The 26,094-nt window shown below is 41.4% G+C and overlaps 1 protein-coding gene across 7 annotated transcripts in view; it reads right to left on the minus strand.

Moving 5' to 3' along the window:
* The window catches only part of MAPK8 (mitogen-activated protein kinase 8), a 158,953-nt gene that overhangs the window by 45,616 nt on the left and 87,243 nt on the right, over window positions 1-26,094 (minus strand). For 5 of the 7 annotated variants that reach the window (XM_036999254.2, XM_036999249.2, XM_036999256.2 and 2 more), the window contains one exon: window positions 3,119-3,289. The exons of 1 other annotated variant lie outside the window; for it this stretch is intronic. In XM_036999254.2, coding sequence (XP_036855149.1) covers window positions 3,119-3,240 — 122 coding nt within the window. In that variant the 5' untranslated portion in view covers window positions 3,241-3,289. Of the gene's footprint in view, window positions 1-3,118; window positions 3,290-16,151; window positions 16,277-26,094 lie in introns of those variants that run through there. One more of the 7 variants, XM_036999253.2, reaches the window with a different exon arrangement.

Raw genomic sequence — 26,094 nt, forward strand, 5'->3', positions numbered from 1 at the left:
TTCTTTTCAGATATGGAACTTCTTAATGATTGAATCTCCAACTTAAATTCATTCCTGAGTTCTTGATTATTTTTCTGTACCTCCATAAGCATATTTAAAATTTTTATTTTAAATTCTTTTTCAGGAAGATTCATGAGTTCAGTTTCATTTGGCCCTTTTTCTGGGGCTTGTGAGATTTTGGTCTGAACAATGTTCTTTTGATGTTTCATATTTCAGTGTGTTGCTCACTAGTGCCCAGAAGCTCCAGTCTCTGGAGCTGCTTAACCCCTAGAGTGAGGTTGGGGGTTGTAGGGAGCTAATCTGGTACCCTGAGGGGAGGAAAGATCTGTTCCCTAATTCCCATCTGCAGTGTCTGTCTGCAGTGTCAGAGCCAGTGGGCCAAGCACACAGGTCTAAGCTGTCTATAGCTGTTGTAGGCAGAGCCTCCCTCTGGCTGGCCTGACGCCAGCACAGTGACTGCTGGTTTGGGAACCAGTGCCAGCAGGCTAGGAGGAAGGCACAGCAGACTGCATGTCACAGAGGGGGGCCTCAGAATTGAGTAGGCAGCCAGGGGCATGGAGCACCTGAAGCTCCTCGAAGTTCCCAACCATGTGGGCCCAGCACGCCCAGACAACCTTGTCCAGCTCTCTCCTCCCCCGTGCAGCAAGGTCCGTGCAAATGCCGCCCCTTCTGCAGCCCTCTGCTGCTAGGAGGCCTCTCAGACCACCTGCCTTTCCTCTGATACAGAGCGGCATGCTGTGGATCCCCTCCCCCACAAAAGGCCAGAATTTCAATCTCTCAAGCACTCTCCCTGTCTGAGCTCCCCAAAGTCTAGAGCACCACACAGTGTAGGTGTCTTCTCCCAAAGCAGACCTCCAGGGCTCTGTTTCTCTTCCTCCCACCCGTGAACTGGGGTGGGGGAAGGGCTTGGGTCCAGCCGGATCAAGGCTTTCATATGTTACCCTGTTTCGTTGGGTCTACTCTGTTCATGAGGTTTGTATGAAGTCTGGTTCAGCCTTCTTTCTTGTTGCTGTTTTAGGCTTAGTTGTATTAATTAACTATATTTTTGTACTATTTGTGGTTTTGAGAGGAGTTCTCCATCTCACCTCTCACGCCGCCATCTTGAATCTCCCCAAGTATGTTTTATTTTTAACCATTAAATTAATTCCTATTAATTTTTTATCTGCTAAAGCAAGGTGATATTTCAAACTCTGAAAGTTCAAAAGTAACTGAATACGTTGCACTATTTTGTATCCAAAGAAATTAGATTTCTAATAGTTGATTCTTCAAAATGTACAAATTAGAAACACCTGGAGATTCAGAGTCCCCAATCTAGGTCCAGTGAATCTTACACAGTTTGGGCCCAAAATAATACTATTTTTTTTAAATTCAGTTTACAGTTAATTCTGACAGTAACACAATAGTGAGTTAAAAATTTTAAAACATGTTTATTTCATAATAATATTTTATGAAAAAATAAAAATTTTAAGATACTTATTTCTTAGGACAGGGGCTAGTTAAAATGGCTTAAGGTCTCTTCCAAAGCAATTAAAAAATCCTGATAGACAAATATCAAGATGCATTTGTCTGAGGACAAGCCAAGTTATGGAAACATTACTATATTTTTAAACACTGTTAAGTATTTTAAAAATACATTCCTCACAACAACCATGTAGATTAGGTGAGAAAACACACTCGTAAGTTGACATGAGTCACAGAGCTAGAATCTGAACTAAGAGGTGACTTTCAGAATCCTTCCCATATTGACATTATCACATTATTTTCTTTAAATTTAATGTGTGGCTGATTAAACATGGTTAGTTGAAATGACAACAAGCCAGCAAATAATGCTCTGTAAAATGACCCAAATTATAACATTTTTGATATTACAAATTACTTCAAGGATACAGAAAAAAGAATAAATGCTATTGTTTCCATTAAACAAATTTATTAGACTAATATTTTATCATAATTGCTCCATAATTTTAAAAACTATATTATAGATGAAGTTCCCTTCCTTTTCTCTAAACGTAGAGGTAAAGCATTATTCTGAGGTTTGAGTTTATGAATGTTTTTATACTCTTCTATGTATGTATGTGTTCATAAATATATGGTAATATTTTTCATACTTTTAAACAATATAAATAGTACAATAATGTATGTATATTCTGCATCTGGCTTTTAAACTCCACACTACATTTCTGAGATTATCCTTGTCGACACATATAGCTCCAGTTCATTTTAAATGTTGGATGGTATTTCACTGTATGACTATACCCCAATTTTTTATTCTCCTATTAATAGGCTTTGTGCTTACTAACTTTTATTATTATAAATGGTGCTTCAAAAAAATAGCCCTATGTATGTCTTTTTATGTACATGTGTTAAGAGTTTTTCTAGAACCTGAAAAACTATAGAGTTGTAAACACTTATGATTTTTTTAATAGATTCCGAAACAAATCTGGTTTAAGAAGAGATAATAAAGATATAATAATGCTTGACTGAGGCTTAGAATTCCCCCAAACATTAGCTTATTATGCTAACTTAGTAATCTAAAATCATTAGCAGAACTGTCCCAAAGACTATTTTGTGCTTCAGTTTATAAGGAATTATGCTGATCTATGCCTAGGCTTTTTGTAGAAATTAGCTTGTAATCTATTTTAAAAGCACATAAGAGTTTTGAAACACATGTAAGTGAGATGATACTAGTTGAATTCATTCCCTAGTGCAAAATAAGACTTCTGAAATTCTAAAGTTTCATTATAGTGTGAAAATGATGATTAAGTGGAGCTTCTTATTAAACAATTAGCTATGGGAACAGATGATACATGGAATTAACAAGCTTGCCACTTACTCTTTCCTGATATAGGTATTTTATTTGTCTTTACATGGCTTATGACCAAGTATTTAATCATGATTTATACTTAAAGACAGCAGTGCTGATTTATAAAAAGTTAGGTTGTAGTTCTAATAATAAAGATCACTAATCCCAAAACAGAAACTTACTGCTATAGCTTTAAATTTCATAGTTTTAATTTTTTGAGGCAAGTTAAATATTTACCAATGTATCTATATTATGAGAGGAGAAAAGACAGCAGTTAATGATTTTCTTGTCTAATTTTTGAGAATAAAAACTTACCATACTATTCCTTGAGCTCCTGAGCCTATAGGCTTTAAATTCTGATACCGTTTCAGGACTGTGAATGTAGAATCTCCAATCTCTACACTATAAAAATTGCTGTCACGCTTGCTTCTGCTCATGATGGCAAGCAATTAATTTAATGGCTTCATCCAAAAATTCACCAAGAAGCTGCAAAATGAAAATGCGATGTTATCAAAATAAATTTGTTTGATCTTAAAATCCAAGTCCTCACTCTGTTCACTTTATACTTAAAGACAGCAGGGCTGATTTATAAAAAGTTATGTTGTAGACAGTAACATAGATTACTAGATCATATTAAAAGAGTTTGTTCTTTAAAAAACACAGAAAGAAAAAAATATCAGAGCCTCTGGTTAACATTTGCTATATTTAAGGAAACGATTCATAGTTAAAAAAAACAAACTTTTACTAGGATAAACAGTTTCTCCAACCTGGAAGTCATGTATACATGTAATCTGTATACATGTCTTAACTTGCATACATACTACTGGAAGACTGCTAAAAAAAAAAGGCAGCAAATAATAACAAAACTTGTTCTTAAGGTCACTTCCACAGTTTAAAATATAGAGCCAGTCCTTTTTATGTGTTTATTACAGAGTAGTGAAACTTTTTTGTAAGAAATTCATAAATTTTCATTCAAAAATAATTCACAGTCTCATTTAGTGCCATAAAAAGGAACAACAAGTAGGCTAGCAAACTGGTTAGCAGGTATAATGCCTACATAACAAACACAGAGCTACACAGTGCTTTCACTGCAACAGAGCCATGACCCCCACAGCAACATACAGGTATAATGCATATGGTGAAGTTGTAAGGTTGAAATTACGCAAAGCAGGGTAGAAAATACAAAAAAGAGAAGAATTATTTAACACATTCTGATATAAAAAATAATACTGTTCTGAACTGTTTGGGGCATGAAAAGCATAACTTAAGTTCTAACCAGTCCTTTACCACATGTCTGATTTTGGTTTTTACCAAGGCAGTCTTTTACTACCCATTTGAGTATTGGTTATAGATAAATCTATTTTCCATCAATATTAGATGAAACTAGCCTATTCCAAAATGCATGCAAGACAGCTATGACCTATTCCCCACATCCCAAAAAACCTGTTAGGTCTAAAGAATTACTGTTTGTGTGTTGTGTGTGCTTCTAAGACAATGCTAGCAAAAACAAAAATGAAATCCTTGTAAGATTTAATTAACAATGCAAATATGAAGTGCCTACTACTTGTCAGGCATGCACACGTGGAAGTTCATGAACTGGAGTCTAATAGCTGAATTCTTAGAGTGGGATGAAGCCACTGGAAAGTGGAGAGCAACAGAGTGCCTGGCAGGATCAACCAGATTTCTGGCTGCTACTTGGAGATTATACTGCAAGAGAAGAGGGACCAAGAGTTGCAAGAGGAAAACGAGCTATTGTAATAATCTGGAAGGAGGTAAAATTAAAGTTAATGAGGATTCTTAGGTATGATGGAGTTAAACAAAAATGAAACAAAAAAGTCCAAATAGTGAAAGCCTTAAAAGATAAATAAATTGGACGCAATTAAGGAGCTAGATAAATGATTTGGATAAATTAAAGACCCAAAGAAACATTTTCTAAACTAGTCATATAATACTCCAGAGAGGACTGTCAGAAAAGACAAGTGTCATTAATTCTGCCTAAGTGGAACAGATCACAGGCTTAAAGAGTTTAGTAACGACTTCTAACGTTCAGCTATGCTCACAGGATGATCAAATATAGGTACCGGTCATCCAGACCAAGCCCACACCTTAATTTGAATTCCCTCTTGCCTACCAGAATAAAGAAATAGGGAGGAAGAGAAGAGGGAAAAGTAAGAGAGGGAAGTGTTGGGTGGCAAGCCCTTCAATGAATACACATTTATCCCCCAAACTAGGTCTGCCCAGGGGTTGGAGACAGTAATAATGATCTAAATGTATATATGCTTGGAGGCTAAGCACAGAGCACCATGGTGTTTGTAGCCCAAGTAGTCAAACTGTGTTTGCAAATGAGACTTCTGAGGCTTACTTGGGGGACTGGTACTCCTATCCTTAGGAATATGAAAGATGAGAAGAGAAAAGGGTCTCTACGGTGCTTCACAGGAGTTTACTACTTACTTACAAAACATGTGACAAAAAGGCTGTATTTCAGTTTCTCAACTTGCTTCAAATCAAAGAAAAGGCTAAGCAGATTCAGGAACATACACAGGACTGGTTTCCCTTTGTGCTAAAGTAATAATAGCAAGAGAGGCTTGTCTCTATTCTCAGAACAGAGTGGCCCAGCAGCAGGTGGGGGATCACTGGTGCCCACATGGAAGCCTGGACAAACTTGTGGCAGCAGCTGAGCAACAAAAGCCCCGCCAAATCCCCAGCAACAGTACAAGGGCAGGAGACAGAGGACCTAAGGTTAAGTAGACAGCCCCAACCAGTGGTACTCTCTAGAGAAGTCACAGCTGCCACTCCCATGAACAACTGACAGAACTCTACCCACTTATGCTTGGTTGTACAATATTTAATGGAGTACTTGAATCTAACTCTATGCTACATACTATGAACACAATCAGCATCTGGCCCCTCACAGAACTGGCAGTTAAGACAGAAAAAGAGACCTTATGTTGTTTACTACCCACTTCACTAACTGTGGCTGTGATAAGCCCAATAAAGAAAAAGAGCAGGATACTATGGAAGCAAGCCTATGCTAGTCTGGACTCAGGAAAGGATTCCCTGGATAATGTAGTATTTGAGTAAGATATGAACACTGAATTTGAATTAACCAAGGCAGGGAGGGAAGGGAACTTTCTAGGCAGAAGAAAGAGCACCCCAGGACACAGCAAAATTAACTGTACAATTCAATGAGTTCTGATAAATGTATACAACCCTATAACCACCACCATAAATAACCATGCTATAGAAGATTTACATCACCATAAAATATCCTCTTGTATGATCAATAACTGCCCTCCAATGAATTGCTTAGTTGTGTCTTTTCTACATCTTCATATAAATGAAATCATCCAGCATGTAACTTTTGTTTTTGGCTTCTTTCAATTGCCCTAATGCTTTAAAGATTCATCTACACTGCATCCATTTTTATTACAGTATGGTATTCCATTACATGGACATACCATTTGGATTATGTCCAGTTTGGGGGATATTATAAATGCTAGTATGAACATTCACAATTTATTTTTCCATTCACCTTGGGTAAATAGTTAAGAGTGGGATTTCTAAGTCCTATGTTTAACTTTATAAGAAACTGTGAAACCATTTCCAAAGTGGCCATACTATTTTTCATTCCTATCACTAACAAGAGTTCTGCTCATTCTACATTCTTGTGACTGTCATTTAATTTTACCCATACTAGTGAGTGCACAGTGGTATTTCATTGTGCTCTATATTTGCACTCCTGATAATGATGTTAAGGATTTTTTGTGGGCTTATATCCTAATTCATAAATCTTTTTTTTTGGTGCAATAGTTAATTAATATTTAGCCCATTTAAAAAATGTGATTGTCTTGCTACTGAATACTTTTTTATATATTCTGAATATACATCCTTTATCAGATGTTTTTCAAGTATTTTCTCCCAGTCTGTGGCTTTCCTTTCCATTTTCCTAACAGCATCCTTTCTTTTCCTTTTAACTTTCTACTTTGAAATAACTTTAGACTCAAACAGAAGTTGCAAAAATAACACAGAGATCTTTGTTATCCTTCACCCACCTTCAGTGAATGACAACATTTAATGTAACCCATACAATTATCAAAATGAGAAACTTTACACTGGTATAATACGATTAACCAAACACCAGACTTTACTTACATTTTGTTTTTACAAGCACTGATTTTGTGTGTGTTGTTCTCTGTAAAGTCTTATTCTTTTTATTTCTTATTTTGGTATCATTAATATACAATTACATGAGCAACATTATGGTTACCAGACTCCTATTATCATGTCCCAACCACATACCACATTACAGTCACTGTCCACCAGTGTAGAAAGATGCTATAGAATCAGTACTTGTCATCTCTGTGTTGTACTACCTTCCCTGTGTCCCCTGCTACATTATTTGTGCTAATCATAATGCCCCTTTTAGCGCCTTATGCCTCCCTTCCCAACCATTCTCCCCAGTCCCTTTCCTTTGGTAACTGTTAGTCCATTCTTGGACTAACTACTGTTGTTTTGTTCCTTCAGTTTTTACTTTGTCCTTATATTCCACAGATGAGTGAAATCATTTGATACTTGTCTTTCTCCACCTGGCTTATTTCACTGAGCATAATACCCTCTAGCTCTATCCATGTTGTTGCAAATGGTAGAATTTGTTTTCTTCTTATGGCTGAATAATACTCTATTGTGTGTATGTACCACATCTTCTTTATCCATTCATCTACTGATGGACACGTAGGTTGCTTCCATTTCTTGGCTATTGTAAATATGGCTGCAATAAACATAGGGTGCACATGTCTTTTTAAAACTGGACTACTGCATTCTTAGGGAAAATTCCTAGAAGTGGAATTCCTGGATCAAATGGTATTTCTATTTTGAGTTTTTTGAGGAACCTCCATACTTTTTTCCACAATGGTGAACTCATTTACATTTCTAACAGCAATGTAGGAGGGTTCTTTCTCCACATCCTCGCCAGAATTTGTTGCTGTTTGTCTTTTGGATGGTGGACATCCTAACTGGTGTGAGGTGATATCTCATTGTGGTTTTAATTTGCATTTTTCTGATGATTAGCGATGTGGAGCATCTTTTCATGTGCTGTTGACCACCTGAATTTCTTCTTTGGAGAAGTGTCTTTCAGCTCTTCTGCCCATTTTTTAATTGGATTATTTCCTTTTTGTTCATTGAGGGGGTTGAGCTCTTTATATATTTTGGATGTCAAAACTTTATCAGATCTGTCATTTATGAATATATTCTCCCATACTGTAGGATGCCTTAGGATGCCTTTTTGTTCTGTTGATGGTGTTCTTTGCTGTAGAGAAGCTTTTCAACTTGATAAAGTCCCACTTGGTCATTTTTGTTTCTTCCTCCTTGCCTCGGGAGATACCTTCATGAAGAAGTTGCTCATGTTTATGTCCAAGAGATTTTTGCCTATGTTTTTCTCTAAGAGTTTTATGGTTTCATGACTTACAGTCAGGCCTTTGATACATTTCAAGTTTACTTTTGTGTATGGTGTTGGACAATGCAACAGTTTCATTCTCTTACATATAGTTGTCCACTTTTGCCAACACCAGCTGTTGAAGAGGCTATCATTTCTCCATTGTATAGCCATGGCTCCTTTATCGTATATTAATTTGCCATATATGTTTGGGTTAATATCTGGACTCTCTATTCTGTTCCACTGGTCTATGGGTCTGTTTTTGTTCCTGTACCAAACTGTCTTGCTTACTGTGGCTTTGTAGTAGAGCTTGAAGTTGGGAAGCGAGATCCCTCCTGCATCAGTCTTCCTTCTCAGGCTTGCTTTGGCTATTCGGGGTCTTTTGTGGTTCCATATGAATTTTAGAAATATTTGTTAAAGTTAATTGAAGAATGCTGTAGGTATTTTGATAGGGATTGCATTGAATCTGTAAATTGCTTTAGGCAGGATGGCCATTTTGACAATATTAATTCTTCCTAGCCAAGAGCATGGGATGAGTTTTCATTTGTTAGTGTCCTCTTGAATTTCTCTTAAAGAGTGTCTTGTAGTTTTCAGGGTATAGGTCTTTCACTTCCTTGGTTAGGTTTATTCCTAGATATTTTATTCTTTTTGATGCAATTGTGAATGGAATTGTTTTCCTGCTTTCTCTTTCTGCTAGTTTTCTTTGTATCCTGCAACTTTGCTGAATTCAGACATTAGTTCTACTAGATTGGGAGTGGATTCTGTAGGGTTTATTATGTACAATACCATGTCACCTACAAAGAGTGACGGTTTGACTCCTTTCTCACCAATCCGGATGCCTCTTATTTCTTTGTGTTGTCTGATTGCTGTGGCTAGGACTTCCAGTACTATGTTGAATAAAAGCTGGGAGAGTGGGCATCCTTATCTTGTTCCTGATCTTGAAGGAAAAGCTTTCAAGTTCCTGCTGCTAAGTATGATGTCAGCTGTGGGTTTGTCATACATGGCCTTTATTATGTTGAGTTACTTGCCCTCTATACCCCGTTTGTTGAGAGTTTTTATCATGAATGGATGTTGAATTTCGTTAAATGCTTTTTCAGCATCTATGGAGATGATCATGTGGTTTTTGGCCTTCTTTTTGTTGATGTAGTGGATGATGTTGACAGATTTTTGAATGTTGTACCATCCTTGCATCTCTGGGATGAATCCCACTTGATCATGATGGATGATTTTTTGATATTTTTAATTTGGTTTGTTAATATTTTGTTGAGTATTTTTGTGTCTATGTTCATCAGAGATATTGGTCTGTAATTTTCTTTATTTGTGGTATCTTTGCCTGGTTTTGGTATTAGAGTGATGCTGGTTTCATAGAATGAGTTTGGAAGTATTCCATCCTCTTCTATTTTTTGTAAGACTTTAAGGAGAATGGGTATTATGTCTTCTCTAAATGTCTGATAAAATTCAGCGGTGAATCCATCTGGTCCGGGGTTTTGTTCTTGGGTAGCTTTTTAATTACTGATTCAATTTCATTGCTGGTAATTGGTCTGTTTAGATTTTCTGTTTCTTCCTTGGTCAGTCTTGGAAGGTTGTGTTTTTCAAGAAAGCTATCCATTTTTTCTAGGTTTTCCACCTTGTTAGCATATAGGTTTTCATAGTATTCTCTAAGAATTCTTTGTATTTGTGTGGTATCCATTGATTTTTCCTTTAACATTTCTGATTCTGTTTATGTGTGTAGATCCTCTTTTTCTCTTAACAAGTCTGGCTAAGGTTTTTATCTATTTCATTTATTTTCTCGAAGAACCAGCTCTTGGTTTCATTGTTTTTTTTCTATTGTTCTACTCTTCTAAATTTTATTTATTTCTTCTCTGATCTTTACTATGTCCCTCCTTCTGCTGACTTTTGGCCTCACTTGTTCTTTTTCCAATTTTAATAATTGTGACTTTAGAGTATTCATTTGGGACTGTTCTTCCTTCTTTAAATAGTCCTGGATTGCTATATACTTCCAATTTTAATAATTGTGACTTTAGAGTATTCATTTGGGACTGTTCTTCCTTCTTTAAATAGTCCTGGATTGCTATATACTTTCCTCTTAGAACTGCCTTCACTGCATCCCACAGAAGTTGGGGCGTTGTACTGTTGTTGTCATTTGTCTCCATATATTGCTTGATCTCTGTTTTAATTTGGTCATTGATCCATTGATTATTTAGGAGCATATTCTTAAGCCTCCATGTGTTTGTGAGCCTTTTTGCTCTCTTTGTACAATTTATTTCTAGTTTTATACCTTTGTGGTCTGAGAAGTTCGTTGGTAGAACTTCAATCTTTTTCAGTTTACTGAGGCTCTTTTTGTGGCTTAGTATGTGATCTATTCTGGAAAATGTTCCATGTGCAGTTGAGAAGAATGTGTACCCTGCTGCATTTGGATGTAGAATGTTGTGTATGTCTGTTAGGTCCATCTGTTCTAATGTGTTGTTCAGTGCCTCTGTGTCCTTACTTATTTTCTGTCTAGGTGATTTGATCTGTCCTTTGGAGTGAGTGGTGTGTTGAAGTCTCCTAAAATGAATGCATTGCATTTTATTTCCTCTTTTAATTCTGTTAGTATTTGTTTCATACATGTCGGTGCTCCTGTGTTGGGTGCATATATATTTATAATGGTTATATCCTCTTGTTGGACTGAGCCCTTTATCATTATGTAATGTCCTTCTTTATCTCTTGTTACTCTCTTTGTTTTGAAGTCTATTTTGTCTGATACTAGTACTGCAACACCTGCTTTTTTCTCCCTATTGTTTGAATGAAATATCTTTTTCCATCCCTTCACTTTTAGTCTGTATATGTCTTTGGGTTTGAGGTGAGTCTATTGTAAGCAGCATATAGATGGATCTTGCTTTTTTATCCATTCTATTACTCTATGTTTTTTGATTGGTGCATTTCGTCCATTTACATTTAGAGTGATTATCGATATATATGTATTTACTGCCATTGCAGGCTTTGGATTCATGGTTACCAAAGGTTCAAGGGTAGCTTCCTTACTATCTAACCATCTAACTTAACTCTCTTATTAAACTATTACAAACACAGTGTGATGATTCTTTATTTCTCTCCCTTCTTATCCTTCCTCCTCCATTCTTTTTATGTTAGGTGTTTTATTCTGTACTCTTTTGTGTTTCCCTTGACTGCTTTTGTGGATAGCTGATTTTATTTTTTGCCTTTAGTTAGTATTTGGTTGGTCTGCTTTCTTTGTTGTGATTTTATTTTCTCTGGTAACATCTATTTAGCCTTAGGAGTACTTCCATCTTAGAGCAGTCCCTTTAGAATAACTGTAGAGGTGATTTGTGGGAAGTAAATTCCCTTTACTTTGCTTATCTGGGAATTGTTTAATCCCTCCTTCACATTTAAATGATAATCTTGCTGGATACAGTATTCTTGGTTCAAGGCCCTTCTGTTTCATTGCATTAAATATATCATGCCACTCTCTTCTGGCCGTAAGGCTTCTGTTGAGAAGTCTGATGATAGCCTGATGGGTTTTCCTTTGTAGGTAATCTTTTTTCTCTCTGGCTGCTTGTATACCCTGTTCTTGCCCTTGATCTTTGTCATTTTAGTTATTATGTGTCTTGGTGTTGTCTTCCTTGGGTCCCTTGTGCTGGGAGAACTGTGGGCTTCCATGGTCTGAGAGACTATTTCCTTCCCCAGCTTGGGGAAGTTTTCAGCAATTATTTCTTCAAAGACACTTTCTATCCCTTTTTTTCTCTCTTGTTCTTCTGGTACCCCTATAATGCAAACACTGTTCCATTTGGATTGGTCATGCAGTTCTCTTAATATTCTTTCATTACTATCATTCCTAGAGATCATTTTATCTCTCTCTGCCTCAGCTTCTCTGTATTCCTGTTCTCTGATTTCTATTCCATTAACAGTCTCTTCCACCTCATCCAGTCTGGTCTTAAGTCCTTCCATTGTTTGTTTCACTTCTGTAATCTCCTCCAAGAATTCATCCCTTAACTCTTGCACATTTCTCTAGAGCTTCATGAGCATGGTTATAACTTACTTTGAATTCCTTTTCATAAAGATTGGTTATATCAATCTCACCAGGCCTTCTCTCTGGCGTTTGAGTGATTTTGGACTGGACCAGGTTCTTCTACATTTTCATGGTGATATAAGTGATTGCTGGCAAGTGGCACATTGGTCAGCTGGGAGAACAAAGTCCCTTTCTGCTTGCTAGTTGCCTTGCATTCTCTGCTGCCTGTGTCCATTAACTGCACATAGGGAGCAGTGTCTGGGTTATTCCTGAGCTTCTGTGGGTGGGACACCCCTCTGGATAGCCTAGAGCACTGGCAGGGGTCTCAGGTGAGCAGCGTGTGTTTTCCTGCGAGAATGGCACCCGTTCATGCATTACGGACTTTGTGCCGGCCTGCTCTGCCTGTGCCGTGCAAAGACCTCTGGGTCTGGCCCCGTTATCTGCACGCTGGTAGAAGACTGTGTGGTTGCTGTGGGTGAGGCTGCTCCCCAGCTGGCCCCCAGTAATGGCAGGTCAGTCTGTTTGCTTGCAGCACCAGTGGGGGGCAATGAATGGCAGGCTGCTTATCACCATGAGGGGCTTTGGAGCTGCATTCCCACCTGGGGGGTTAGGGCACCTGAAGTTCCTTAAAATTCCCAACCTGTTGGGCTGAGTGTGCCAGGACGATTTTGTCCACCTGTTAAATGCTTGTCCCTTTAAGACCATGCACTGTGTGTCTGTGCTCCCAGTGTAGATTACTAGGGCTGGTTATTTAGCCATCTTGTGCTTCCACTCCCTCCCTACTCTGATTCTTTTCCTTCCACCGGTGAGCTGTGGTGGGGGAACTGCTCAGGTCCTGCTGGGTCACAGCTTTGTACCCTTTTTATGAGATGCTGAGTTCTTGCAGATGTAGATATAGCCCAGCTGTTGTACTGTATCTTCTCGTCTTTTAGGAATAGTTGTATTTTCTGTATTTTCAAAATATGTGTTTTTGGGAGGAGATTTCCACCACCCTACTCATGCTGCCATCTTGAGAAATCCCCTGTTCTTTGTAAATTTATCACTGTAAGACCAGGGAGAGGAAATATCAGGTCAAAATACCTCTAAAAACCGAAATCAAAGGGAGAAAGAAAGTTTAAAATCCATTTAGCACTCACAAACTGCAGTCTGAGCCATTTCTCTTTCCTGCTCCAGCAGAAATAAAAAACTGGCCCTCCCCTCATCACCCAGGTACAGATAAGCCATCAGTTACCATGATAATTACCCATTGATCTGGAGATGAACCTCTCTACACCTGTGAGGAATGATGCAAATGAACTAAAGCCACACTTTCCACCACTGAATAACTATTGATATGCAGGTGTACTAAAGCCAGGGAAGATATTGTGACAATGTTACAATTTTACCCACAGCCCACCCCTCTAGAAACCTCACCTTACAATCTACTTGTTCCCTATCTTCCAACCTAATAACTTACAATAGCAATGTTAGGCAGGCAAATAGATATGAGTGGGGTGGAAAGAGAAAAAGGCCAAAGTCCACTAAAAAGACCCAGAGTTAATCAATTAAAGCTCAAAAAGCCAAGAGTAACTTGGCCTGGAATGTTTGAATATTTCCCAGATAAAGGAAGGTACCTCCCTATAGCCCATGTCTTTATTGTGTTTATCATGCAGGTGCAGCTTAAGTCTTTACCTTTACCTATATGCTGTTTTTTTCTCCTTCCAGCCCTAATTAAGTAGTTTATAAACTAGGCAACTAATTTAGCATGCAGGCCTAGCCATAAGGGAGGAAGCATTCCATCTTAAAGATTGTATTTTAATACCCAGGAAGTTAAAAATGTAAGATTCTTAACTTATTCTTTAGCAAAAAGACAATAACTCAGCCCACCTTTGGGGCTGGGCAGGCAAGCTGTTTGATATGCTTCCAGACCAAGATGCTGGTTATCCCAGGGAGAAATCACAGCAGGAAGTTCCTTCTGTTAAGTTAATTCTAAATATTCAAAAACCACTTAACATGTCTGAACTCCAAGTCCTTAATCACATTCCTAAAGAATCCTTAAAAGGGGGAATCCCCAGCTTTTTGGGGCATTCCTCTCTCTGGGGTTGCCCACACTTTCTAGGTGTGTATATTAAACTTTTCCCTGCCTTTTAGAGTGCCTCTCTCTGAGGTCACCCACACTTTCTAAGTGTGTAACTTTTAACTTTAAACTCTCTATTTTCACCCTTTCAGGGGGCACTCCTCCCCCTGAGGTCACCCGCACTTTTCATGTGCATAACCTTTTAACTTTAAACTCTCTCTTTTCAATCTTTCAGGGGGCATTCCTCTCTGTGGGGTCGCCTGCACTTTCTAGGTGCATATCCTTTTAATCTTTTCCCAGTCTTTCAGGGGTGCCTCTTCTCTAGGGCAGCCCACAGTTACCTTTCTCAAAGTGTGCTCTTTTTGCCTTATATTAACTTCTCACTTAAACACATGGTCTCTGAGCCTTTCCAGTAATAAGTGTTTTATTACTTTGCTTTGTCATTCTAATCCTCTGAATTCTTGCTTTAACCTTCACTCTATCCTATCTCAGACAAGAATGGATGGGCTGCTGAGATCTCAGACCTGGGCTTGCAAATTACCATCACCTGAGTGACCAGGAACTGCAGCTTACAGTCATGTTCTTCAGTAACCTACCTGAAAGTCTCCCTTCTTTACCTATAGGAAGTTCTGAGAACATAATCTGACTCCATCTAGTGCTCTGTGATTCCCCCAAAGCCTGGGGTAGTAAGAATTCAGTTCCCACACCATGCAGATCCAAGCCGAGGCTGGATACCAGAAGACCCTGGCTTAAGGAGTTAGCAGGGGTTGTACCCCATGCTGAGTAGCTGTTCAATGAACTTCCTTTATTATTCTATTCTGTCATTCCCTAACACTCTTACTTTAATGAATTCCTTCCTCATTTTGTCCTCTGACTTCCCTACATCACCAAACCACTCTAACAGCAACAGCAATAGAATCTTGATAATCCTCAAACCAGAGGAGTCAGCCTATGCAGATTGAGTAAATGTACTTTACAGCACAATCTATCACTAAGCACAAAATATGTTTCTACACTTGTTTACTCATTCCTAACAACTATGCTAGATTGCTCACAAAATTTTACCAAGCATTAGACAAAGTCAAGCCTCTCTTTAAGCATTTTTTTTGACAATAGCAACACAATCATGATAATTCTCAAGCCAGATGATTCAGCTAGGTTCAAAGTTCCATGCAAATTAAGTCCAAAGCTCATCCATTTTAGCCATCATGCAGCAGCTGCAGCCAGGAGGTGCAGCCAGGACACAAGGACTCTAGAAGCAAATAAGGTGATTGTGGAGGAGGGCCACTTTTCTGTTATTCCAGGAATACACAAGTGGCCAGCTTCCAGGTCTTTTCCCCAAAGTGCCAGAAGAGCCAGCCATCACTGATCTATGTGTTGAAATGTTCAAGGCCATGTCCGTTTTATTCCTAATTACTGCACCCATCCTTGCAATGCACGTCCAATAAAGTGGTTGCCTTGATCACTCTCAATCACTGGCAACTGGCCATAGGCTGCAAAGAGATGCTCTAGGCCCCTCTTGGTGGTTTGCTGATCTGCACAATGTGTAGGGCACTCCTTCCGGGATCCGCTGACTTCTCCAGAGGTCAATGGCAAGACCCACCAATGGGTTATAGCCCACATTGTCTTTAGCCCCACTTACAACAAATGCTGATGCAGCCACAGGGCCACATCAGAGGCAGGCTATCCCTTCTAGCCAGCACACCTGGGCCAATACATCTGCTTCATCATTCCCTGGGGATGCCAAAGGTAAATGGCCAGTCACACGATATACAGTAGGTGTCTGTGCCACACCACTCCATGGCCTTTGAGTCCAGTTTCTCAACAACCCTACAATGGGATAGGTGGTTATTACCTTGGTCGGAGTTTTTCCAGTGATGGGCTCCGTAGCCAACAAGGCGTGGTATACAGCAGTCAGTTACTTCTCTATTAAGATGTACTGGACCTCTGTTCCTTTTCATAGTTGTGACCAGGCTCCAGCTGGCAGCAGAAGCAGCAGCAGTAGGCTCGGGCCACAGGCTGGGGTTGGCACAGCCAGTAGCAGTAGTGGTGCCTCCACAACCACATGAGTGTACACCCATGTCCCTCAGTGGGAGCGCCACTTCTCCCCATCATTTCTTGGGGTAGCACTCCCAAAGGTTGCACCCATTATAACAGATTTCAGGTTAGGGAGAGGAAATCCCGGGACAAAATACCTCTAAAAACCGAAATCAGTCAAAGGAAGAAAAAAAAGTTTAAAATAGGTTTATTGCTTACAAAACTGCGGTCCAGCCTATCTCTCTCTTCTGCTCAAGCAGCAGCAAAACCAGCCCTCCCCTTCATCTCTGAGGTACAGATGAGCCCTCTGTTGCCCAGGTAATTACCCATTGATATGGAGATGACCTTCTCCACCCCTAAGGAAAGATACAAATGCACTAAAGCCATACTTCTTTCCACATCTGAATGCCTGTTAATATATAGGTGTACCAAAGCCAGGTGAGATACTCTGGAAATGTTACAATTTTACCCACACTTAGATAATCATGCCCTCCAGCTAACTCTACCCCATGGCAACTATGATCTGTTTCTATCACTGTAGTTTGTTTGTTTGTTTTCTTTTTAAAAATGTTACATAAATGGAGTCACACAATATGTAATATTTTGAGACTGGCTTTTCCCAGCACAATCCTTGAGGTCCTCCAAGTTGTTGATATATCAATCACTCGTTCTTTTTCTTGATGATTATTATTCCACTGTGTGAATGTACAGCAGTTTGTTATCCAGTCACCTATTGGCTGTTATGAATAAAGCTGTGAACTTTTGTGTATAGGTTTTTGTATGAAAATAAGAGTTCATTTCTTTAAGTATAAAGAAGATATGGCAATTGCATGTTTAGCTTTATGAGAAACTGGTAAGCTTTTTCATAGAGTGGTGTTACCATTCTGCACTCCCACCAGCAATGAATGAAAGATCTAGTTCCTCCACATCCTTATGAATATTGTATAAGCCAGTATTTTTTATTTTCACCATTCTAGTACATGTGTAGTATCTCATCATGGCTTTAAATTGTATTTCTCTAATGGCTAGTGATGTTGAACATCTTTCGTGTGCTTATTTGACATCTGTAATGCTCTTTGGTGAAGTGTGTGTTTAACTCTTTTGCCAATTTCTTATTTGGACTGTCTGATTTCCTACTGTTAAGTTTACAGAATTCTTTATATATTCTGGATTATATGTTCCCTGTCAAACATATGATTTGCAAATATTTTCTCCCAGTCTGTGTCTTGTCTTTTCATGCTCTTAACAATATTTTTTATAGAGTAAAAATTGTTTATTTTGATAAAGTCCAAGTTATCAGTGTTTTCCTTCATGGAAATTGCTTTTGGTTTAAGAAATCTTTGCCTAGAACTTAGACCAACAAGTATATATATTTTTAATTCTCAACTTCTTTTTATCGAACTATAATTGACATATAATATATTAGATTCATGTGTATATCATAATGACTCAGTATTTTTATACATTACAAAATGACCCCCATAAGTTGTTACCATGTGTCATCATATGAAATTACAGTATTATTGACTATGTTAATATATATTTTGTACATTACATTCCCCTTATTTTATAACTAGAAGTCAAAAATAAAACAAATATTGGTGGTGAATTGTATATGGAAGAAAAGTAGTAATAAATAGATTGAGTCTGAGGTATCTTTGAGACATCCAAATGGAAATATCAAAGTTGGAAGCTAGACAGAAAATGGGACCTCAAAGGAGAAGTCTGGGCAAAAAATACAGATTTAAGAGTTGTCAATGTTATTAAAACAATGAGGGAGAATGATATTACTCAAGAGGAGTGTAGTAGTAAGGAAAGAGAGCCCTAAGATTCAGCTTTGTGGACACCCATATTTAATGTGCAATTAGAGAAGATAAGCCACAAAGTCAGAGAAGATACAGCCATATATAGACAGAAAATATCACAATGGAGAAGCTAAAGGAAAAGTATTTTAAAGAACAGAGTGTCCAATAGTGTTGAATGTACAGAAATATAAAATAAGCCATTTGAGTAGAGTGATAGGAGATGCTAGACTGGAATGAGCTGAGGTGTGAATAGGATATGATTTTAGAAAGCAGTTAAGTGGGCATTTTCTACTTCTTTGGAAAAGTTTAACAAAGAAAACAAAAGAAAAAATTAATCAAGAAAGGTAAATGGTCCTGGGAGAATGATTATATTATATATGTTATGTACCATAGATGACACAGCATAGCATACATAACATAGAGACAATCTGAACATATTTACCTACTAAAAGAAAGGGTCCAGTAAAGAGGGGAAAGGTGAGAATAGGTGAGTAAAAAGAAAACTCATTTAAACTACACTGCTGTATATTTAAATATGCAGATTTTACTCCCAGATCGTGGTCTTTTTGAGAGCAAAAACTGTCTCCTACATCTTCAGATTTCCAAAACATGTCAGTTCTTTGTATTTATAAATTAATAATTGCTAAAAAAAAGTTAAATAAGAACATGAATCTTTTTAAAGTCACAAGTTACTTAATAAGTTGTTCTTTTATCTCCATCAGTGTTTTCTTTCATTAGGAAACATTAGGAAAAAACATGATTGAATTAGGTTTTTTTCACTCAAGGTTTATTTCTTTGATGCTTATACAAGGAACAAGACTCAACTGCTCTCAGGCTGGCCCACTGATAAAATGCATCGAGTGGCAAGACCGAATGTGGAGACAAATTAAATAGTTATTGAAAAAATACTTAAGGAAAAAAGAATGAGTTCAGTGCAGCCATATAGCCAGGCCTCACAGACAACAGAAAATAACTGAGTCAATGTAAAAAAGGTCAGAATTCAAGACAGCTCTAATTATCAGGTAATTCTGGCAGTAAGTCACTGGGGTGATTTGTAGCCTATCTGTTTTTACTCATCCTGCTGCTCCTCTCAAGGAGTAATTTATAGAAGAAAAAGAGATATGTGGATGGTTAGTATAATCCATTATTGCTATATGTTCAGTTTTTATACTGGGCCACTTCATAGACTACTAGCCTTGGGTCATAGGCCTGCCCTGGGCTAATCAGTTATGAACAAGGCAGCAGAATGACATGCTGCAGAATCCATCCACACTAAGAAACTTCTCTGGGCTGATTTTCTCAGCCCTTTATATTTTTTAACCTTTAAAATGACAGCTCACTTTAAGAGGCAAGACTTCTCAAAAGTGACATTATTGAAATACCAATGGAAAAGGAAAATAATGAAAACTATAATATAACAAGGTTGTATCATAAATCCATTTAATGGCTAACCTTAATTTAAGGCTGGAGGCACCGGAGGGAGGGGTGAACACGTCAGATGAGCTTAGCCTTCACCAAATAAGGAAAGGGGGCAGCAAAGCCCCCAACCCCGGCCTAGTAAGGGAAAGAAACCAACAGATTCTAGCCTGATGACATGCCAAAAGCCTTGGCTGCTGCCCCCTCCCAACCTGGAAAAGGAGTAGTAACTTTCTAGTCCTTTGTTTACTGTAAAGGCCAAAGACACGTGCCTTAGGCTAGCCAATCCTCGTGCCACTGTAGACCTATGCTCTCCCTCCCTCTAATTTCTATATAAACTCACTGCCTGCCCTGCGGGGCACAACTTCTCCGGCCTGTGACTAACCAGACAGGCAAACATTGCCTGGGATTGTGCCCTATTAAACTTTTGGCTCCTTTGTTGCCACCTCGCCTGGTCATTTCAGCTTGATTTTACCTTACAGCTGGTGCTGAAACCCGGGAAGGAGATAAGGTACAGGGCTCCAGCCGGCCAGTGGTAGCTCCCACCCCTCCTTCCCCAGTCCAGGACCTCCGCCTACTCTCAGTACCTAGGACGGTGATTCAGTGAGTCCCTCCTTTACCCCGGTCTATTTTCCCAGTCCTGTCTCCACCTGGTTCAGTTAACTTTGAAATCGTAGCTATGTCCAGGTTCTCCGGGCATTAAGCCTGTCCTGGTCCTGGGATAGAGGAGACGTCCTCATCCGGGCTCCCAGATCTCCGGGGAAGAGTAGGATACTTCCCTGTCTCCTCCTAACCTGAGTGAGTTTGGGATGCTGGGCTCACCAGTTTAGGGGCTCCGGGAAATGGGTAACAGACATGGGGCACCAGTCCTCTAAATTGAAGGCTCAGACCTATCTGCAGTGTCTCATATTTAATCTGATGGCCCTAGATATAGTGGAGGAGACCCATAAATGGAAACTGGTCTGATTCTCTTCTCAGACTTGGCCCCAGTATCCTCTGGACAATCACTCTCACTGGCCCCTGGAGGGGACTTTTGATTTTAGCCTCCTCGCCAACCTGACTTCCGTCACCAAACTGGGAAGTGGTCTGAACACCCATATGTCCAGGCCTTTTGGACATTGCGCTCCCACCCAGACGTTTACATTAAGTGTTCAATGACCCAGGTTCTCCTGGCCCGATCTCCAGTTAAGGATTATCAGCCTCTTACTCTGCCAAGTCCTTTGTCCTTTTCAGATCCACCAGAGGACTTCGGTTGCCTGCCTCCCTCAGCCTGCAATCCCCTCCCCCTCACGTCGCTGCCATCTTTAGGTTCTTTATCCTCACCTGTGTCACCACCATCTTTAGGTCCCTTGTCCTCACATGTGTCATCACCATTGTTAGGGTCTTTGTCCTCACCTGCGTTGCCACCATCTTTAGGTCCCTTGTCCTAACATGTGTCGCCGCCATCTTTAGGTCCTTTGTCCTCACATGCGTCACCATCTTTAGGTCCCTTGTCCTCACACGTGTCGCTGCCATCTTTAAGTCCTTTGTCCTCACATGCGTCACTGCCATCTTTAGGTCCTTCATTCTCAGCCACACTGTCTTCCTGCTCCTCTCCTCTTCCGGTGTCCACGCCACCCCCTCCCCCTCTCCTTCCACTTTCACCACCCTCTTTCCCCACTGGAACAAGCTCCTCCTGCACTCCGGTTCCAGAAGCCATGGACAAGACTCCTCCCAGCACAGACCCGCCTCCTTTCTCTCCCGATCCTACACCCCTCCCCACACATGCCATTCCCCATTTATATCCTCCTCTTCCAGCATTGCCACCATCTTGTCCTTCACTTCCTGTTCCCACCCCACCACCATCTTATGTGTCCACGCTGCCCTTAGCGCCCAGTTGGTCTAGCCCTCCAATCATCAGATCCAAGGCCCAGCAGCCACCCCAAACAAAGGCCCAACTAGTAGCTCCTCTCCAACAGGTTGCGGAGGCAGAAGGGGTTGTCCAGGTTTGTGTCCCTTTTTACCTAGGAGACTTATCCCAGGTTGAGAAATGCCTGGGCTCTTTTTCCTGTAACCCCACAGTTTATACCAAAGAGTTTGACTACCTAACTCGGGCCTACGAACTTACCTGGCATGAAATACATGTTATCCTAACCTCCACTCTTACCTCTGAAGAATATGACCATGTTACCTCTGCCACCCGACATTGTGGACATAAGGCACATAACATAGATCAGGCCAAGCCAATTGGGACGGAGGTGGTTCCTCTCACGGACCCCCAATGGGACTATAATACCAAAGACGGGGGAACTCAGCGGGACCAAATGCTCCAGTATTTACTGGCAGGCATGAATAAGATGGCTCAAAAGGCTATTAATTATGATAAGCTGAGAGAGATTACTCAGAGACCTGATGAGAACCCAGCCTATTTCCTTAACCAGCTCACCAAATCTCTCTCCATAAATACCAGCCCCACCCCAACTCATTGTTGGGGCCAACGGTGTTAGCTACTGATTTTATTACCCAGTCAGCCCCACACATAAGACATAAGTTAAAAAAGGCAGAGGAGGGGCCCCAGACTCCACTCTGTGACCTGGTAACCATGGCCTTTAAAGTCTTTAATACCCATGATGAAGAACATGGGAGGAGGATAGCATCCCAACCCAAACCTTCGCGGCGGCCCTACGACTGGCAGAACAGGGGTCTCATCACACCAAAGACCAGTCTGGAGCTCATGAGCCTCTGGGATCTTGCTTCCAGTGCGGCCAGGAAGGTCACTGGGCAAAGAAATGCCCCAACCTGACCGATAAGCTGACTAAACCCTTCCCGGTTTGCAGTGAAAGGTCATTGGAAGGTAGAGTGACCGGCTGGAGGTCATCCTCCTGCAACAGTCTCGCGAGAGGCAGGACCCCTTGAGGGACTCCCCTCCAGACCTGCTGGGCTTACTCGAAGACTGAAGCTGCCTGGACTCGAACACCCCTCTCACCCTTGCTGAACCCAGGGCCATGCTGTGGGTAGCGGGTAAGTCCATCTCCTTTTTGGTGGACACAGGGGCTACCTACTCTGTTTTACCTTCCTTTCATGGGTGTTTACATCCTTCCCAGGTCTCGGTTGTGGGTGTCACAGGAATCCCCTCTAAGCCTCTGGAGACAGGTCTGGTAGCCTGCATGTTTGAGGGCCATCCTCTTACCCACTCATGTCTAGTCATCCCATCCTGTTCCATCCCCTTGTTAGGGAGGGATCTCCTATCCAAGCTTGGTGCCTCGATCTCCCTGCTGCTTAGTCATCCCCAACTGAGTTCCCTCATCGCCCTAGCCAGTAAAAGTTGTGGCCCTGAGGCCTCTGTGGACTCTCCTGTACCATCGACAGATGTTAACCCAATGGTCTGGGACACCACTACTCCTGTAGTGGTGAGCCATTATGCTCTGGTCCTCATCCACCTCAAGGACCCATCCTCCTTTCCTTCTAGGCCCCAATTTCCTATTTCCCAAGCCTATCACAAAGGTATCCAACCTATCATTACCCATCTTCTTTCCCAAGGGCTTCTGGTACTGACTAATTCTCTCTGTAACACTCCCATCCTTCCAGTCAAGAAGCCATCAGAGGCCTACCGGCTTGTTCAAGACCTGCAGATAATCAATGAGGCTGTAGTCCCTCTTCACCCAGTCTTCCCTAATGGTTACACTCTCTTGTCTCAGGTTCCCCCAGACACCTCCTGCTTTATAGTTTTAGACCTTAAGGATGCATTTTTCACCATCCCTCTACACCCCGATTCCCAGTTATTGTTTCCCTTTACCTGGGAGGACCCAGACACCCACCGAACTGGACAACTAACTTGGACGGTCCTCCCTCCAGGCTTCCCGGACAGTCCTCACCTTTCCGGAAAGGCACAGGTGGAAGATCTGTCCCATCATGACATGGGAGTCAGCACTCTCCTCCAGTATATCGATGATCTCCTCCTATGTAGCCCCACAAAAGAGGCCTCTGTTCAAGACACAGCTTCCCTCCTAAACTTCCTGGCTCAGTGGGGATATAGAGCCTCTCCATCAAAAGCTCAGTTATCCACCCCACAAATCACCTACCTTGGAGTGGCCCTAACTCCTTCTTCCAGAGCACTCATGGTGAACCGGACAGCCTCCATTAGAGCTCTTCTACCACCCACCTCAGGAGCTGAGATCTTGTTGTTTCTTGGGCTGTTTTCCAACACTGGCCCCCTAACTTTGCCTTATTAGCTAAGCCTCTGTATGCTGCCAAAGAAATGCCCTCTGGGCCACTCACCTCTCCTACAGCAGTGGCCCATGCTTTTGAAGAACTGCAAAATGCCTTCCTCTCCTCAACCCCGCTTATGCTGCCTAACCCTAACAAACCTTTTCTCTCATATACTACAGAAAAGACAGGAACAGCAACTGCGGTGCTGGTCCAGCCAGTAGGACCCGGACACTAACTGGTCGCTTTCCTGCCAAAACAACTGCTAAGGGGTGGCAACCCTGCCTTAGAGCCCTGGCAGTGGCAGTGTGCCTCACCAAAGAAGCTCTGAAACTAACCCTCCTACAGGTGATAACTGTATACTCTTCTCATTGTTTACAGGACCTTCTGGGCCACAAATCTTTGCCCTCTCTCAGCCCATCATGAGTGCAGGAATTTCACCTCCTATTTATTGAACACCTTGTTAACTTTACAGGTGTCACCACCATTACACCCAACCGCCCTCCTTCCCACTGGTTCATCTACCATGCCCAGCCACTCCTGTACAGTGCTGGTGGAAACCCTTTGACTCCCGTGCGAGGGTCTTCAGGACACGCCCCTCACTGACCCAGACTTAAGTCTGTTCGTGGATGGAAGCTCAGTCAGGGATTCAAATGGGTGCAGGTGGGCAGCCTATGTGGTAGTTTCCTCCTCCTCAGAAATAGTGGAGGCGGCTCCCCTCCCAATGGGGACCACCTCCCAAAAGGCAGAACTAGTAGCCCTCACCTGAGCCTTACAGTTGACGGCGGGTCTTAGGGTAACCATTTACACCGACTCAAAGTATGCTTTCCTAATCGCACACAGCCATGCAGCAATCTGGAAGGAAAGGGGATTCCTCACTATGCGAGGGACCCCAATTGTAAATGGTAAAACAATTCATCACCTACTACAGGCCTTACAGGAACCCAAGGAGGTGGCTGTTGTTCATTGCCAGGGACACCAGACAGGTACTGAGCCAGTCACTAAAGGGAATGCTCTAGCCGATGCTACTGCCCCACAACTGACCTTGGGTCCTGATTATTCCCCAGTATTGTTTCTCTCCCCCTCTATAACTCCTTATTCCAAAGAGGAAAAACAACAACTTTTAGACCAGGGTAGAATGGCTGGACAACAGGGATGGATACATCTTAAGGACAGGATAGCCCTTCCCCAGGTTCAGGCCAGGGAAATCGTATCTACAGTTTACCAATTCCTCCATATTGGTCCGGGGGCTACACACAGGTTTCTCTCCCCTATCTTTGCCCCACCTGGGCTCCAAAAGACCACTAACCAGGTACATATGGCTTGCACCACCTGTCATCATGTTTCTTCTCAAGGCGCCCTCGAATGCCATGCGGCCCTCCACCAGCTGCGGGGAGTGCTACCTGGACAGGATTGGCAGATTAATTTTACCCACATGCTTAGACACAAAAAGCTCAGATATTTACTGGTCACGGTTGATACATTTTCAGGTTGGATCTAGGCCTTTCCTACCTGTCCAGAGACTGCATTGGTGGTGGCAAAGACGTTGGTGGAACACATCACCCCTCGTTTTGGCCTCCCGATGTTGCTCCAGTCGGACAATGGACCAGCTTTCATCTCAAAGGTCACATAACTGGTGGCTGACTCTAAATATCTCCTGGAAACTACACATACCCTATCACCCTCAATTGTTGGGTAAGGTGGAAAGGGCCAATGGCCTTCTCAAGGATCAACTTACTGAACTCTCCTTAGATGTAAAGACCTCTTGGCCAGACCTACTCCCAGTTGCTCTCACCCGATTGTGAGCTGCCCCTAGGGGACCCACCAGACTAAGTGCCTTTGAGTTAATGTATGGAAGACCCTTCCTTCTAAACACAGGCCTGCCTACAACTCCACCTCCTCTAGCCTCCTACCTACCTTATTTCTCACTCCTAAGACATCTCCTCAGGGTACACACAGACCAGTTCCTGCCTCAACCCACCTCCCCCTCGGATCCAGGAATCACGGAAGTTCTACAGCCAGAAGATGTCCTTCTTAAAGGACTCCAACCTCGGTCCCTCCAACCATGGTGGATGGGACCATACATGGTGATCCTTACCACTCCCATGGATGCTAAGTTATTGGGACACTCCCCATGGTACCACATCTCCACACTCAAATGAGTGCCCAGTCATGACAGGTGGAGGTCTAGAGAGACAGGGCCCCTCCATTTGCACCTTACTCACACCACAACGACCCATCTGGCTCTGGCAAACTGGGTCTGTAAACAGTGCTTCATATTGGGTATGCTCCAACTACACCAATTTGTCCCCTGGACATGCTACTTTCAAAAGATACCTTGTCAGCAGTGAGACC

The sequence above is a fragment of the Manis javanica genome, chromosome 7, assembly GCF_040802235.1.
Source record: "Manis javanica isolate MJ-LG chromosome 7, MJ_LKY, whole genome shotgun sequence".
NCBI classification, from domain to species: Eukaryota; Metazoa; Chordata; class Mammalia; order Pholidota; family Manidae; genus Manis; species Manis javanica.